Here is a 13,949-nt window from a genome sequence, read left to right on the forward strand (position 1 = left end):
AGGGAGAGTTATGCAACAAAAGCTGAAAATAGCCACACAAGGTCAGAAGCAGAATAGGTGAAAGTAGTGTATACAGATGCCTGGAAATAGAAAACACATACACACACACACAGAGACCTTACAATGAGACATGAAGGACAGCTGATGGAACGGAAAAACACAGGACAGAAAGGTCAAATAGCACACACACATACACACACACACACAGGGCTCTGGGGACAGACAGCATAGAAGATCTGGGTGAGTGGTGAGGAGTGGAGGGAGGAGGAGAGGGAATGCTCGGGCTATACTGGGCCTTTTCTTTTCAATGTATTTTTCATACAGCTCTGCAGCAGGAAAGACAGATAAAGAAAAAAAAGAGAGAAAGTGAGGAAGAGAGAGAGGAGAGGCGTAATGGACCCCCTGGGGCACAACTTACTCTTCACCCCCTTTCTGCCCTTGCGTTCTTTCCTGTACTGCTCCTTGAGTTTGGTTATCAAGCCCTGGTCCACGTCCCAGGCTTCCCCCATAGGGTGATCCTCTTTCTCTACACAAGGGGGAGACAGCGAGCCCAGACACAGAGAGAGAGAGATGGAGAGAGAGAGAGATGGAGAGAGAGAGAGATGGAGAAAGAGAGAGAGAAAGAAAGAGCAAGAGAGAGAGGGATAGAGAGAGATACAATGAGAGAGAGAGAAAGAAAGAAAGAGAGAGAGAGGGGCTATTCAGGATGCAATATACCTCATCTACGCACTTTGGTCCTTTAAAGAGCAATTTAGAATCCGACAAGCAATTTCCTCCTACTTATGACCCGTCATGATGAGGCGGCATCAAGCTGTGATGCCATCTTTTCTTTCAGTGTAGGCATTTCTCTCTTTCAGTTTAGGCATTTCTCTTTCAGTTTAGGCATTTCACTTACTATGCTTTCATGACTACATCCACTTCTTCTAGTTTCCGTGGTTTCAGTTTGTTACTTCACTTTCATTTATATATCTGGGTCACTCACTTTATGGATGACGTAGCCATATATTTCTGTGGCAGATAATACTAGCTGCAGTCACTGCTTGAATAGTCTCTGTGAAGTATGGCAAATGTCCTAGTATCTTCAAAATGTGGAGCTCGAGTTATACATTTCCACTTCAGGGCATCAAAATGTATTACAGATATTTCACTTTTAACTCTGGCCTCTTGAGCACGTGGAGCTGGCTGCCGGTCCTATAGGTTTGTGCCTACAGGGTTTTCTCATATAGAGGGCGGTGAGGTCTATGATGTGGACTCACTGGGACCTGACATCTGTCCTTTTTTGAGCTTGGCGGATCGTGGGCACACACACACAGAGGAATGTCGGTGGGTGGAATCACAGGCTTGAACACGGAGGACTCAGACATTAAACGGGGACACAGTGCAATAAACCAAATGAAGACTGGACACAACAACAAGGTGACATGGGGTCATGGAAGACAGCTGCCACCACAGATGGACCGATCGTGAATTAATGAACCATCATCCGTCGCCTGTCATTGAATAAACACCAAAGATTTTGATTTCAGACAGTCAAACTGAAGTCATGTCAACAGTGTGGGTGGTCTAAGGAGGCGTCTTGAAGGCTGAGGGCTACCTTAAGGGTAGTTACCAAAAACTGAAAGTGACAGTGGACAGTTCAGGGCACAATACAAATAGTCTTGCAGAATTTTGTCAAATTTCATAACAAAACCACTGACTGGACTGGGTTCTAGTGTTCTGGTATATCAGGCAAAGGCAAGGTGCCAATGGAGGTCCATGGAGTCCCTCCCTTACCTACATCCACACTATTCCATTTTCGTTTTAAAACGTTTGAAATACAAAATCACCGTCCACCCACAGACACACACAGACACATACACACACACACACACACGGAATCTTATCCACACGGAACATCCATAGTCAGTTCAAACGAAAACTGGACCGAGTGGCTCTCCGCCTTAGAACTGATCCTAGGTGATCATGAGTGAACAGAAGGCACCTCTTTCATCATCACAGGTAACATCCCTGGCCTGTTCCGCTGTTCTGACCCCCACGCCCCACGGATGCCTCATCTCACCCCACTCCGTGGCGTCGCCCGAGCCCCTGAGGTCGGGCGACGTGTCCATCTCGTCCGGGCTGGACAGGAAGTCGAAGTCCTTCAGGGCCTCCTCTGTGTCCATGTCCTCGCCGCCATCCTTGGAGGGAGACATGGCCGGGGAGGAGGACGGCTTCTTCCGCACAATCTGAAGAGGGAGAGGAGGTTAGTCTCAGGTCAAAGAGCGTGAGACAGAGAGAGAGAGAGAGAGAGAGAGAGAGAGAGAGAGAGAGAGAGAGAGAGAGAGAGAGAGAGAGAAGCAAGGGAGTGAGAGAGAGAGAGAGAGAACCCTCAGGACGCAGCAGCGCTCACCGTGCCAGAGTCCATGATGGTCCGGTCCTTCCCATCGCTGTCCTCGTCGTCGTCCTCGTCGCTGAACTCGGCAGCCGCGCTCTCGATGAACTTGAAGGCCTCCAGCACAGCACTGGAGTCTGACAGCTGGCTTTTCCTGAGCGCCAGAGAGAGTACAGAGTTACAATCTATTTGCACTAACATTTCAAAAATCTCCTGTGACTTCTCAAGGAGCGAACAAGCAAAGGACTTTTGCACACCTCTCGTGGACAGGTGTGTTGGAGAAGGCCCGAGGTAACAACCATGGAACTGTCTGTTTCGCTTGCAATATTTATTGAAAACTTTATTTATTGAAAGTTTCGGTCCTTAACCCTTCTATTAGTCAGGTTATTAAGGGCCCTTAATGAAATTCCCATGACCTTTTACAACCTACAGGTAGCTTACATAAACTGTTTTCCTTAAGTAAACACGCGTTGTGCGGATCATTGAATGAAAATTAAACAACAGCCAACCTTTTCTAGTAGGCTATTTAGGCTGTCCACTCAAGTGGACACCTGAGAGCAAGTACGGTCAGGATGGACTTTGATCATATTCCCTTTCCAGTTTCCACTCTCTTTAGCCCGGAGGGATGTGCCAGTCAGGCCGGGATGCAAATGAAAGGAGATTTATGAAGCAATAAAGCGCACTTCCCACTAAACCCCTGGGCCTCGGGTGGCAAGCGCAAGACATTAAAGCCACGGCATTCAATTCCCTGAAGACATCTCTACCTACTGGAGTGTAAATTCACTCCCTTTCAAAGCAGTAAATTACAACACAAGCATGTGTGGTCAGTGACCGCAAACAGATGGACAACACTTACTATCCGTGATTTGTTACATCGGGGCGGTGGTAGCGCAGTGGCTGAGGAGCCGGGATAGCTTACACTGGAAATCCAGAGCTCCCACAGGAGCACAATCTGGATTTGTCACTCATGCCCTTGGAGCCGATCTACATCGGTGTGTCTGATCTAGGCAGACCAGTGACGAGCTAAACAGATGACGACAGCACTGCAACATCGAAGTCCGGAATCGGTCAGTAAGCATTGGTCATAGTGTTATCCAATTGCGTCAAAGTCCGGAATCAGTCAGTAAACATTGCTTGCAGTGTTATCCAATTGAGTGCAGTGATATTTTAAAACGCATGCTTGGTGCTGCCCCTCAAGTTGGGCCATTTTCATTATTGAAACGAAATTGAATTGACCCTCATATACTGTTGCTCATATGATTGTTACATCATACGCAGGGGTCAGGATGAGGCAGAGCGTCTGACTCACGACTGACTGGCCACTGGTCTTGATTAATGACAGATCGGTCATTCTCAACCATCCCTCAGTAACCTTGTGACGCGAGACTCCACCCTTTGTCCTCATATACCATCAGCAGGACAGAGTGAAGCAGCGCACTGTGCTCATCCAGTACAAGAGCCATGGCATCAGGACCGAGCTTTAAATAAACAAGCCTGTGACGGTGCGATGCCCAATCTCCTGCATGGCATGGATTCCTCACCTCCATACCGTCATTATGGGGCTTCCTCAACAGGCCGCTTAACCTCTCACCCATAAGCACAACTAAGCAACCTCACAAGTCATCAGTGTCTGCAGTGAAACCACAAAGTGACCAAATGTCTCACCCACTCACCAGAAGTGCAAAACTCCAGGAAAAAAAAAAAACAGGAAGTGAAAGTCCTACCAGGACTTGGTTGACCCGGCACCTGGCACTTACTCTAACACAAGTGATTTCAGGAATCAGCTGAAGTTGTGCTAATTAGAGTCAGCTGCTTTAATGAACAGTATGAGGTAGGAGGATCTTTAGTTTCTAAAGCTGGCCTTTTCTACCACAGGGCCAAGTGGGCCACACCAGCTGTACATAAACAGCACTGACGGCCACTGCTGACCCCTGCAGAGAGAAGCCAGAGACCCTCTAATGAGGAGACACGACACTCCAAGAATCCTCCATAGAAATGCAATGGGGTTAGAGCAGATCACCATGGCAATCACCTAAACCCCACCTCCTGTATGCCTCCTCATTCACTTACATAGGGAAATAGCTGCCCGATAACTATCCAAAGTGCATTGCAAGATGGGTGGTGAGTAGGGGCCGGGGGACTTGCCTACAAGGGCTCTGGTGAAGCTCCCTATTCCATTTGCCGTATCCTTATCCAACTCTAAAAAAAACTCTCTGCACACGTGTACATGTGACCAGGACGAGCATGGCCACAGAACTCATAAATCTCTCCGAATAAATACTGAATGTAGTCCCTGGAGAAATGAGAGAGGCCAATACTGATCAGACCCTTATCATAGCACATGACGTAATGTCATTCCATAAAGGGCGTGGGGTGGAATTAGCTCCAAAATAAAGTGAGTCTGAACTTGAAATATGTGCATCCTCATAAACTACTAAAACACTCCAGACAATTATCATGGCAGACTGTATTCTAGGTCTTTCCAAAAAGGCAAAAGTCTTGTGTTTTGTGTTTGAGAGTGTACTGCTACAGTAATTTCCTGTGTATTATCCACATTGTGTAGCAGCGGCAGGACAGTGTTTTATGCAAGTTAAAAGAAACAAAAACCCTTATCAATACCATATTAACTGCCCCCATGTATTAACCTAATAAATCTATGTATAAGCTGCGGCTAATAGCTGAGAAATGGCGGTACTGCATGTACTTCAGCTCAATGTGATTGACAAGGCAGGCAGGTGGAGGTCACTTACCCGCCGGTGCTGGCGCCCTTGGGCTTGGTGTCCGTGCCGTTGACCAGGGGCTCCTGTGCCGATCGGTCACCTCCTCGGTCCTCTCCAGCGCCGCCGGTGCTGCCGTCTCCTGCTAGGCCCAGCAGGGCGCGTACGCGCTGGGACTTCACGTCCAGGATGGTGTCCGTGTAGCCCACCTCCTGCAGGTACCTGCAGCGGCAGACAGGGGGCGCCGTGAGACACGAAATATATAGCAGCGCGAATCATGAGAGTGGATCAGGGGAAAATAAGTAATTATAACACGACACAGACACACTATCTAGTAAATACACACACCCACACTCTCCAGTAAACACACACACACACACATTCATTCCAGTAAACACACACACACACAAACGCAAACGCAAACAAACACACACAAACACACACACACAGCGTGACGAACAGACTCCTGTTCCTGTAGTGTGTGGTGGTGGAGTTGTTTTCCTTGGTGTCACCAGCTATGGGGAGCGGAATGCTCCTGCAGCGAGTCAAGACCAGCTCTTGTGTTTTCCTGAGTCCCGTCATACAGACAGGAATTTAATGCATGCGGCGCTCAGGCTGGATGCTTCTTTTGAGGTTTGGGGAGACGAATTGCAATGGTATGGTGCAATCCTCCAGCTCAAACATGTTGTATTCTAATTCAACCACTAAGAACTGAAATCAGTATGGAAACTCTGTTACACCAAGTGTGCATACAATCTTGTGTGTGTGTGTGTGTGTGTGTGTGTGTGTGTGTGTGTGTGTGTGTGTGTGTGTGTGTGTGTACACTGTATGTGTGTGTTTGTGTTGATGTATGTTGATGAGATCATCACTGCAATTCAAACGTCTGCTGAGAAGCATATTTTCGACGTGGCCCAATGACACGGGGGGGGGGGGGGGGGGGGTTGATGAAAAAGTGCTGCACCCTCACAAAGCCTGAGAACACTGAGGTTCTCCATCGCTGACACATCATCAGAGAGATGCTGACCCTGTCGCCTACAGTATATTGAGCGGTCAGACACAGACACACACTCGCCACTGACTATGACATCTGACTCTAGGGCAGGTCTCATATACACTCATATACGGAGTGTGTGTGTGTGTGTGTGTGTGTGTGTTCATGAATTTAAACATGACTGAAAGTGAGGGGCAGTAAGACCATGTTATGCTACGCTACATGTGAAAGCATGCATGAGCATATGTGTGTCATGATGGATATATTCACTTGCATGTGTGCATGCATCTGTGAGTGGGTGTGTGTGAAAGACAGAGTGAAACAGATTAAACGAGGGTGACTTAGTGAAGTGAAGTGTGTGTGTGTGTGTGTGTGCTGGATGTGTTGTGTATGTCTGAAGGGTATATTTGTTTGAAAGTCCATGCATCTGTGGATGAGTATGTGAAAGACAGAGAGAGAAAGAGAGAGAGAGAGAGAGAAAAACGAGATTCTGATTGAATGAATGACGTTTGTGTATGTGTGTGTGTTATGTGTGTGTTGTCTGTGGGAGTGCAGCTGTGCCCTGTGAGCGTGTGTGTGTGTGTGTCCGTGTGTGTGTGTTTGTGTGTGTGGCAGATCAATGGCGGCTCTGTGCGGGCCGATGTGCTGTGACTGGGCCGCAGGCTCCGGAGCAGCGGAAACTCCCACTGACTGCAGGGGGGCCGGAGACACACACACACACACACACACACACACCCTATCGATCTGTCACTTGACACATGCTCATGAATAAAGTGCTGTGGCCCCACACTCATAGAGAGGAGTGAAGCAAGCGACAGATGGAAGAGGGAGGGTAACCGTTAAATCGAGTGTGTGTGTGTGTGTGTGTGTGTGTGTGTGTGTGTGTGTGTGTGTGTGTGTGTGTGTGTGTATGTGAGAGATTGTGAGTGTGTGGTTCAAGAATGTAGAGCAGACTTTCACAAACAACACACTGTTGGTTGGTGTGTGTGTGTGTGTGTGTGTGTGTGTGTGTACACATGTGTGTGTACATATGTGCCTCTGACATGATGCACTCGTGTGCATTTCCTCAGCCCTCCAGCAGCAGGGAGCTGCAGAGGCTTGGCACAGTGGCGCTCACCAGCTGACCAGCACATGGGCCATCCGCACTCGCACATTCCTGCTCTTACACAACAAGAGAGCCTCTTCACATACCACACACACACACACACACACACACACACACACACACACACACACACACACACACACACACACACGTATGCATGCACACACTCATACAAACTCACACATACACACACACACACACACGTATGCATGCACACACTCATACAAACTCACACACGTGCACACACTCATACAAACGCACATACAAAAGCACACACACACACACACACGTGAGGGACTAGCATGTGTGGAGTAACTGCTTGGGCAAGATGCTGAGTGTGAGAGAGAGCTGATAGTACCAATTCACAAGCAAAATATCTGGACCAAAACAAGTGGTGTGGCAGCAAAAGCCTATTCCTGTACATATAGAAATGGACAACTGTCCATTTCTCAGTTATGAGTACTGACATTACGACTTCTGGCCTGAGAAGGCCCTACTGACCTAAAGTCTAAAGCAAGGGACATTTCTGTGCCATTTCTGTTCACTTGTTGTCACATACATGTATTTTCAAATGATCCATTTGCAAATCTTAAAACAGCTCAGAGCCACACGTCTTAAACCCGGGATGATGCCTGAGAGAACAGACCTTAGGACCCAGGATAGTGCCTGAGAGAACAGACATTAGAACCTGGGAAGGTGCCTGAGAGCACACAGACCTTAGAACCCGGGATGGTGCCTGCGAGAACAGACCTTAGAACCCGGGATGGTACCTGCGAGAACAGACCTTAGAACCCGGGATGGTGCCTGCGAGAACAGACATTAGAACCCGGGATGGTGCCTGAGAGCACACAGACCTTAAGGGAAGGAAGGGGAGTACTCACTGCCTGAGGAGCTGGCGGCCCTGCTTCCAGGACAGCTGGTTGTTCAGGGACTTTGGAGCCTCGTTTTCATTGCACTCATCTGTAGGAGAGAGCGAGAGAGAGAAATAGATAGATAGATAGAGAGAAAGAGAGAGAGGCGAGGTCAGTGTGTGGAATGAGATGAGGCTGATATAAACATGTTGTAAACATATTAAAATGAGGAACCCTGCGAATCAATCCTAATCATCTGCCGTCACAGGTGCTTCTCAGTAGGACTCAGAGTGTCGAAACGTTAGTCTGTTTGCACCAATAAAACTGCAAGTGAGATCAGTGTGCTCCAGTCTCCTTCCTATGTGATGTGGTAAACATACTTTAAGCTCATGCCATACAATTCATAACAGCTGATGTCCTCTGTTGTTACCAGTATATTGCAGATTGTCCAGACTTAATTATTTAATCTTAGGTAACAAAGACAACATCAGTCACAAAGTGAAACAAAGAAAAAAGGAAACAGCTACACTTGTTCTAAGAACATAAATCTTTATTCGAATGTAAAAAAAATCAGCCCCATTATCATTTAGGAAATTGAAGTGAGAGACTCGCCACTGGCCAAACCACTCCAAATTTCCCAACATGGCAATTCAGGCAAATGAATTATGCAGGCACTGAATTATTCACCCAAAATCGAGAGTGCCCCCAAAAAGGCTGTGTGGTGTCTGCATGGTGCACCCAGACACTCGGACACGAACTGGGCCTCGCTCACCAGACGGGCCTTCACCTGCTCCCAACACCTCAGCTGGTCCTGCCTGAGCCCATAACACCTCCACAGCCGGGTCGTGCTGAGCCTGGAGTCGAGTGTGAACGCAGAAGCGGGCGCGGCGCGATGCGACGCTAATTGCACAGAAATTGAGGAGTCTGGGCCAAGTGTTGCGACACGTTGCGTTGGCAGCGCCGGGTGTGTCTGCCTGCTGCCCTCTCTGTGCCCAAACTAGGTCATGCCTGCTCTCTGAAGGTGCTGGGGTTCGTGTGTGTGTGTGTGTGTGTGTGTGTGTGTGTGTGTGTGTGTGTGTGTGTGTGTGTGTGTGTGTGTGTGTGTGTGTGTGTGCGAGAGATAGGGTTGGGGGAGGGGTGATGGCGGCACGTGTGACATCCACTTGTCTACCACACCAGCCATCACCTCCATCAACCCGCACACACTCCTCCTCTCTCTCACACACACACACACACACACACATATACACACACACACACACACACACACACTGCTATCCCGTATGCACACACTAACTCTTCAAACACCTATCCTGTCTCCCTCATCAGCACTTCAAGGGAGCCGCCTACAGGAGTCCATCCAGCCGTCATGAATACAGATGAGCCTTAATAAGGGGAATGTCCCTAATGACAGCTGTGTGTGTGTGTGTAGGGGGGTGTGTGGGGGATTACTGTGCATCTCAATGAAGACCAATAATACCACTGAGGCTTTTTAGGAGTTTCTGGGAACAAGTTGAAGTACCGGTAGTAGGCAGCGGAGTCAAGGTTCTGTTTGAAATGTAATTACAACTGAAGCACCGGAATCTCAAATCGTTTTAGCCCCCCTAAATCCTGCGCCACTTAATGACATTCAGTCTCGCCGTAACAAGTCTGAATTTAGCACTCAGCCTAATGTTTTCACTTTTAACAGAAATAAATACACAAACAGACAAACAAACAAACAAACTGTGAGTGGCTTCAGGATGCAAGTCCATGAGAAGCACAGTGACAATTGTGTTTACTGAAACGGGCATAACCGTGCCATAGGTTCCTTGTGGGCATATACACGCATGAGCACAAAAGTGAAATGTACTCTTACACAGCAGCACTTATAGCTCCAGCGGATTGGTCACATGACTGTGACAACAGTGCAGTCTTACCAGAGTCGTAGCTGGGAGGCTTCATGTCGCCTTGATTCAGCTCAGTGCCGTACTTTAGCTTGTGATACTTGGCCCTGAGAAGAAACAGAGGAGACAGCACACATAGTAAGACCGTGCAAACACGTCTGCGTATCGGCGCACCAAGCAGAACATTCGTACGGCCGCTTAATGTCAGAGCTGCTAGTTAAAAAAATTCCTTTTTGAGATGAGACATATCACATGTGCATGGGAATAATGGCAAGAGGGGGCAGGCAAAAACCAGCTGCTACAATGAGAAGCCAGCCTATTTTACCCTGAGAGAGAGAGAGAGAGAGAGAGAGAGAGAGAGAGAGAGATGTGCCATATCATACTACAAATGTCATACACTGCACAGCTGGTATGTGGCCACGCGCAAAAATGGAGCGAAGGCAACAGCTATCTATGGCCGCGTTCACAATTAAATTCCCTTTTCTAATTTGGGAGTATCCTGCATTCCACGCTATGACCCAAAATTCCTTTCAGGGCTTCTGTGAGCAAGGGACATGTTGCCAGGCAACCTGACATCAGCCAAGGCATCACACCTTATAGGCTGCGCTGTGTGGGTGTGTGGGAGCTCTCCTTGCAACCAGGAAACACACATATGGACAAACACGGACTATGAAAAGGGTCTCATTCAACTGCCAGTGTGGCTCTTGAACATAATGCAATCTTTCCACTGAAAAGCTCTTCCTTAATATAGCAATCTCTCTCCTGCTAAGGAACATTAAATACTGAAGCAACTCAAATGCAGAGCAGAGATCTCAAGCCCACTTCCATCGATAAGGAGGTAAAACTGGATACAGCCAGCCAGCAGTTTATGGTTGTGCACTTAACATAAATGGCACATTTGATGGATGTGCACTTAACATTAACATTTGACTGTCATTGATGGGCCTTTTTTATTTTATTTTATTTTAATTGCAGATGCATTTTAAACTAGACATAACATACACCTTACAGACAGCCTCAGCATGAGCCCTCAAAGCGTTTGGCAAGAATAAGGATCTACTGTACGGATCTGACCCAAATATATGTAAATACGGTCACCTTTAGATTTCTACACTCTACCAGATGGCTCGCCAGATTGAGCTGCAACACCACAACCGGACTTGTGAATGATGAATGAACTGACAAATTCTGCATATCTAATACCTGCTGTCTAGCTACCCAAAAGCTGCATACCGTAATTTCCCAACTATTAGCTGAGGCCTCTACAATGATTTAGCCAAATTTCTTCTGCTATGAGTTTAATACACGGGGGCAGCTAATATGGGATTAATATGGTTTTCTTTCTTTTAACTTGTATAAAACACTGTCCTGCGGCTTATACACAATGTGGCTTATACACAGGAAATTACTGTATCGTCTAGGGAGGCGATGATCATGGACACAAATCAAAATACACAACATCAAAAGAAACCTTGAACTATTCTTCTATTCTATTTAATATCTACGGGTAAAACACCATATGATACACTAGCAAATGTGCTAGAAACCAAAACCCTGTCACCTCCTGTTTGCTAAACAACAAGTTCGACATGTCCAGGGATGCACTGATTCTGTCAGTGTGTGTGTGTGTGTGTGTGTGTGTGTGTGTGTGTGTGTGTGTATTCCCCATATGGGCCACTTTGGAGCAGCTCAGCAACAGGCCTGTCTGAAAAAGACTCTTGCACTGCCCATCACTATGGAGAGAATAGTGGGGTGTGTGTTGAATGGTGGAGAAAGAGCAATAAAGTATCTATTTAATGAGAAATATCATGAAACGAGTGGTAACTAGTGAAACTGAATCTTAAACTAATTGCAGAAGTGTGGTCTACATGGTCATCACAGTGTGCATGGGCTGAAACACACACACACACACACACACACACACACACATTCAGGACCATGGGGATGTGTGGTCAGAATACCCTATAGCATACTTGCAATTCCAAACTAGTATTTTGAGGAGATTCACACGTTAGGCATCTAGTCATTTCTAAGGGTTTACCTTGAAAGCAAATCCGTTTTCCGGAACAGGGTGCCGTTACGGGCGGCCCAAAATCAAAAAATTGCAGCTAAAGGAAATCAGAATCCCTTTAAAACTCCCATCTCATTTGACTGTTACGTCACTGAGCCGGAGATCACCTTGAATAACTCAAGTGAATTCAACCCTGAAGCCAGCTTTGAATTCATCACTCCAGAGAGAGACACAGAGTGAGAGAGATAGAGAGACACAGAGAAAGAAAACGATGACATCATCTGCTTCCTTCACGACCCAGGCGTCGAAGTCTCTGGGGAGAACAGGCAACACATGTCACAGCCGTCGTCATGGCAACGGGCGTGAGAGAAGAGAGAAGAGAGAAGAGAGAGAGGCGATCTGCCAGTCTGTGTAGCCCTCTCCTCTCCTTCCTGGAAATAGAACGGCAGTGACCTTGATATGCTTGTTGCTGTCTCCCACAGAGGGACCAAGACTCACAGAGACAGACAGGAACACAGAGAGAGAGAGAAAGAGAGAGAGAGACCCCTGATGTTCTCCTCTGCCGCCAGCTCAGGCGGTAGGAACCAGGCCCTGTCTCCAGTGGAGTGCGCCTCATACAGCACAGCAACACACTCGAGACACACACACACACACACACACACACACACTCGACACACACACACTCGACACACACACACTCGACACACACACACACACACACACACACACACACACACACACACACACACACACACACACACACACACACACACACACACACACACACACACACACACACACACACACACACACACACACACACACACACACACACACACTCGACACACACACACACACACACACACACACTCGACACACACACACTCGACACACACACACTCGACACACACACACTCGACACACACACACACACACACACACACACACACACACACATACAGTCGACACACACACACATACACTCGACACACACACACTCGACACACACACTCCACACACACACTGGAGATTACCGCCGCAGGCGCACAGCATCACAGTACTGGAGTGATGGGAAACGGTGACGAGAGTTCAAATCCAGTTAAGAGGTGCCCTAAGTGCGCTCCGAAAAGACTTCCACTATGGCTTTATTAAGTTTCCTCCCATCTCCTTGTGTGTGTGTGTGTGTGTGTGTTGTTATCAGCGGCGTCGTAAAAGGAGGCAGTGAGAGAAGGGCGACTGGTGAGGAACTAGGGCTAGTGTGTGTGTGTGTGGGTAGGGAACTGACCTCTCCTGTTTCAGTGCATACTCCAGCATCTTTATCCGCCGTACCAGGTCCTTCTTCAGATTCTCCTGGCCCTTCCTTTCTCCCTGCAGGAAGGCTATCTGAGCCTGAGAGAGAAGGAAATAAAGAGAGAGAGAGAGAGAAAGAAAGAAAGAAAGAAAGAAAGAAAGAAAGAAAGAGAGAGACAAGGGCAGAGAAAGGAATGTTAGAATGTTTTACTTACTAAATACTGCACGAAAAAACATAAAAAAACGACAGGCTGTTCATCTCCTACATTATCTAAATATGGCTCACTGTAAAAAAGATGTTTAGACACGAGTCTGATAACTAATAACTTAATGCAGTGGAATGTCTTAGAGAGGCTTGGGCTGTTGACAGTGTGAATGCTTCATGTGAGAACTTTTCCCCGACTGGAAAAAAAGACGACGCCTGGCTATCCAATACACAGACACAAACACAAACTCACAAGCACTTTGCAAACTCCACAAGCTAAAGATAAAAGGAATTCACCCCTTGACAAATCCCTACATGCGCTGACAACATAATAACAAGTAAACATTTTTTTATTTATCACAGAAATGCTGTTTGCCTCGAAGTTTGTGTTCTGTATGAACTTGCAAATGGGAACACAAGAGGTATACAGATAGTCAGGTAAAGCTTCCCAGCTAAGGGTGCTCCAGGCATGGTTGCACCCTCTTTCATATGAAAATCTTGAACTTAGATTTATAAAAAATA

General features: G+C 47.2%; 1 protein-coding gene across 6 annotated transcripts in view; it reads right to left on the bottom strand.

Annotated features, from left to right (window-relative positions):
- Positions 1 to 13,949, bottom strand: part of LOC134063558 (striatin-like) — a 43,388-nt gene that overhangs the window by 9,094 nt on the left and 20,345 nt on the right. For 4 of the 6 annotated variants that reach the window (XM_062519130.1, XM_062519129.1, XM_062519128.1 and 1 more), the window contains exons 2-8: positions 13,218 to 13,321; positions 9,955 to 10,028; positions 8,066 to 8,144; positions 5,122 to 5,310; positions 2,390 to 2,525; positions 2,060 to 2,225; positions 419 to 526 (exon numbers count right to left, since the gene is read on the bottom strand). In XM_062519130.1, the coding sequence (XP_062375114.1) occupies positions 419 to 526; positions 2,060 to 2,225; positions 2,390 to 2,525; positions 5,122 to 5,310; positions 8,066 to 8,144; positions 9,955 to 10,028; positions 13,218 to 13,321 (856 nt within the window). The remainder of the gene's footprint in view (positions 1 to 418; positions 527 to 2,059; positions 2,226 to 2,389; positions 2,526 to 5,121; positions 5,311 to 8,065; positions 8,145 to 9,954; positions 10,029 to 13,217; positions 13,322 to 13,949) is intronic. The other 2 variants (XM_062519133.1, XM_062519131.1) reach the window with 1 other exon arrangement.

This window comes from Sardina pilchardus, chromosome 18, assembly GCF_963854185.1.
Source record: "Sardina pilchardus chromosome 18, fSarPil1.1, whole genome shotgun sequence".
In the NCBI taxonomy this organism is placed as follows: Eukaryota; Metazoa; Chordata; class Actinopteri; order Clupeiformes; family Clupeidae; genus Sardina; species Sardina pilchardus.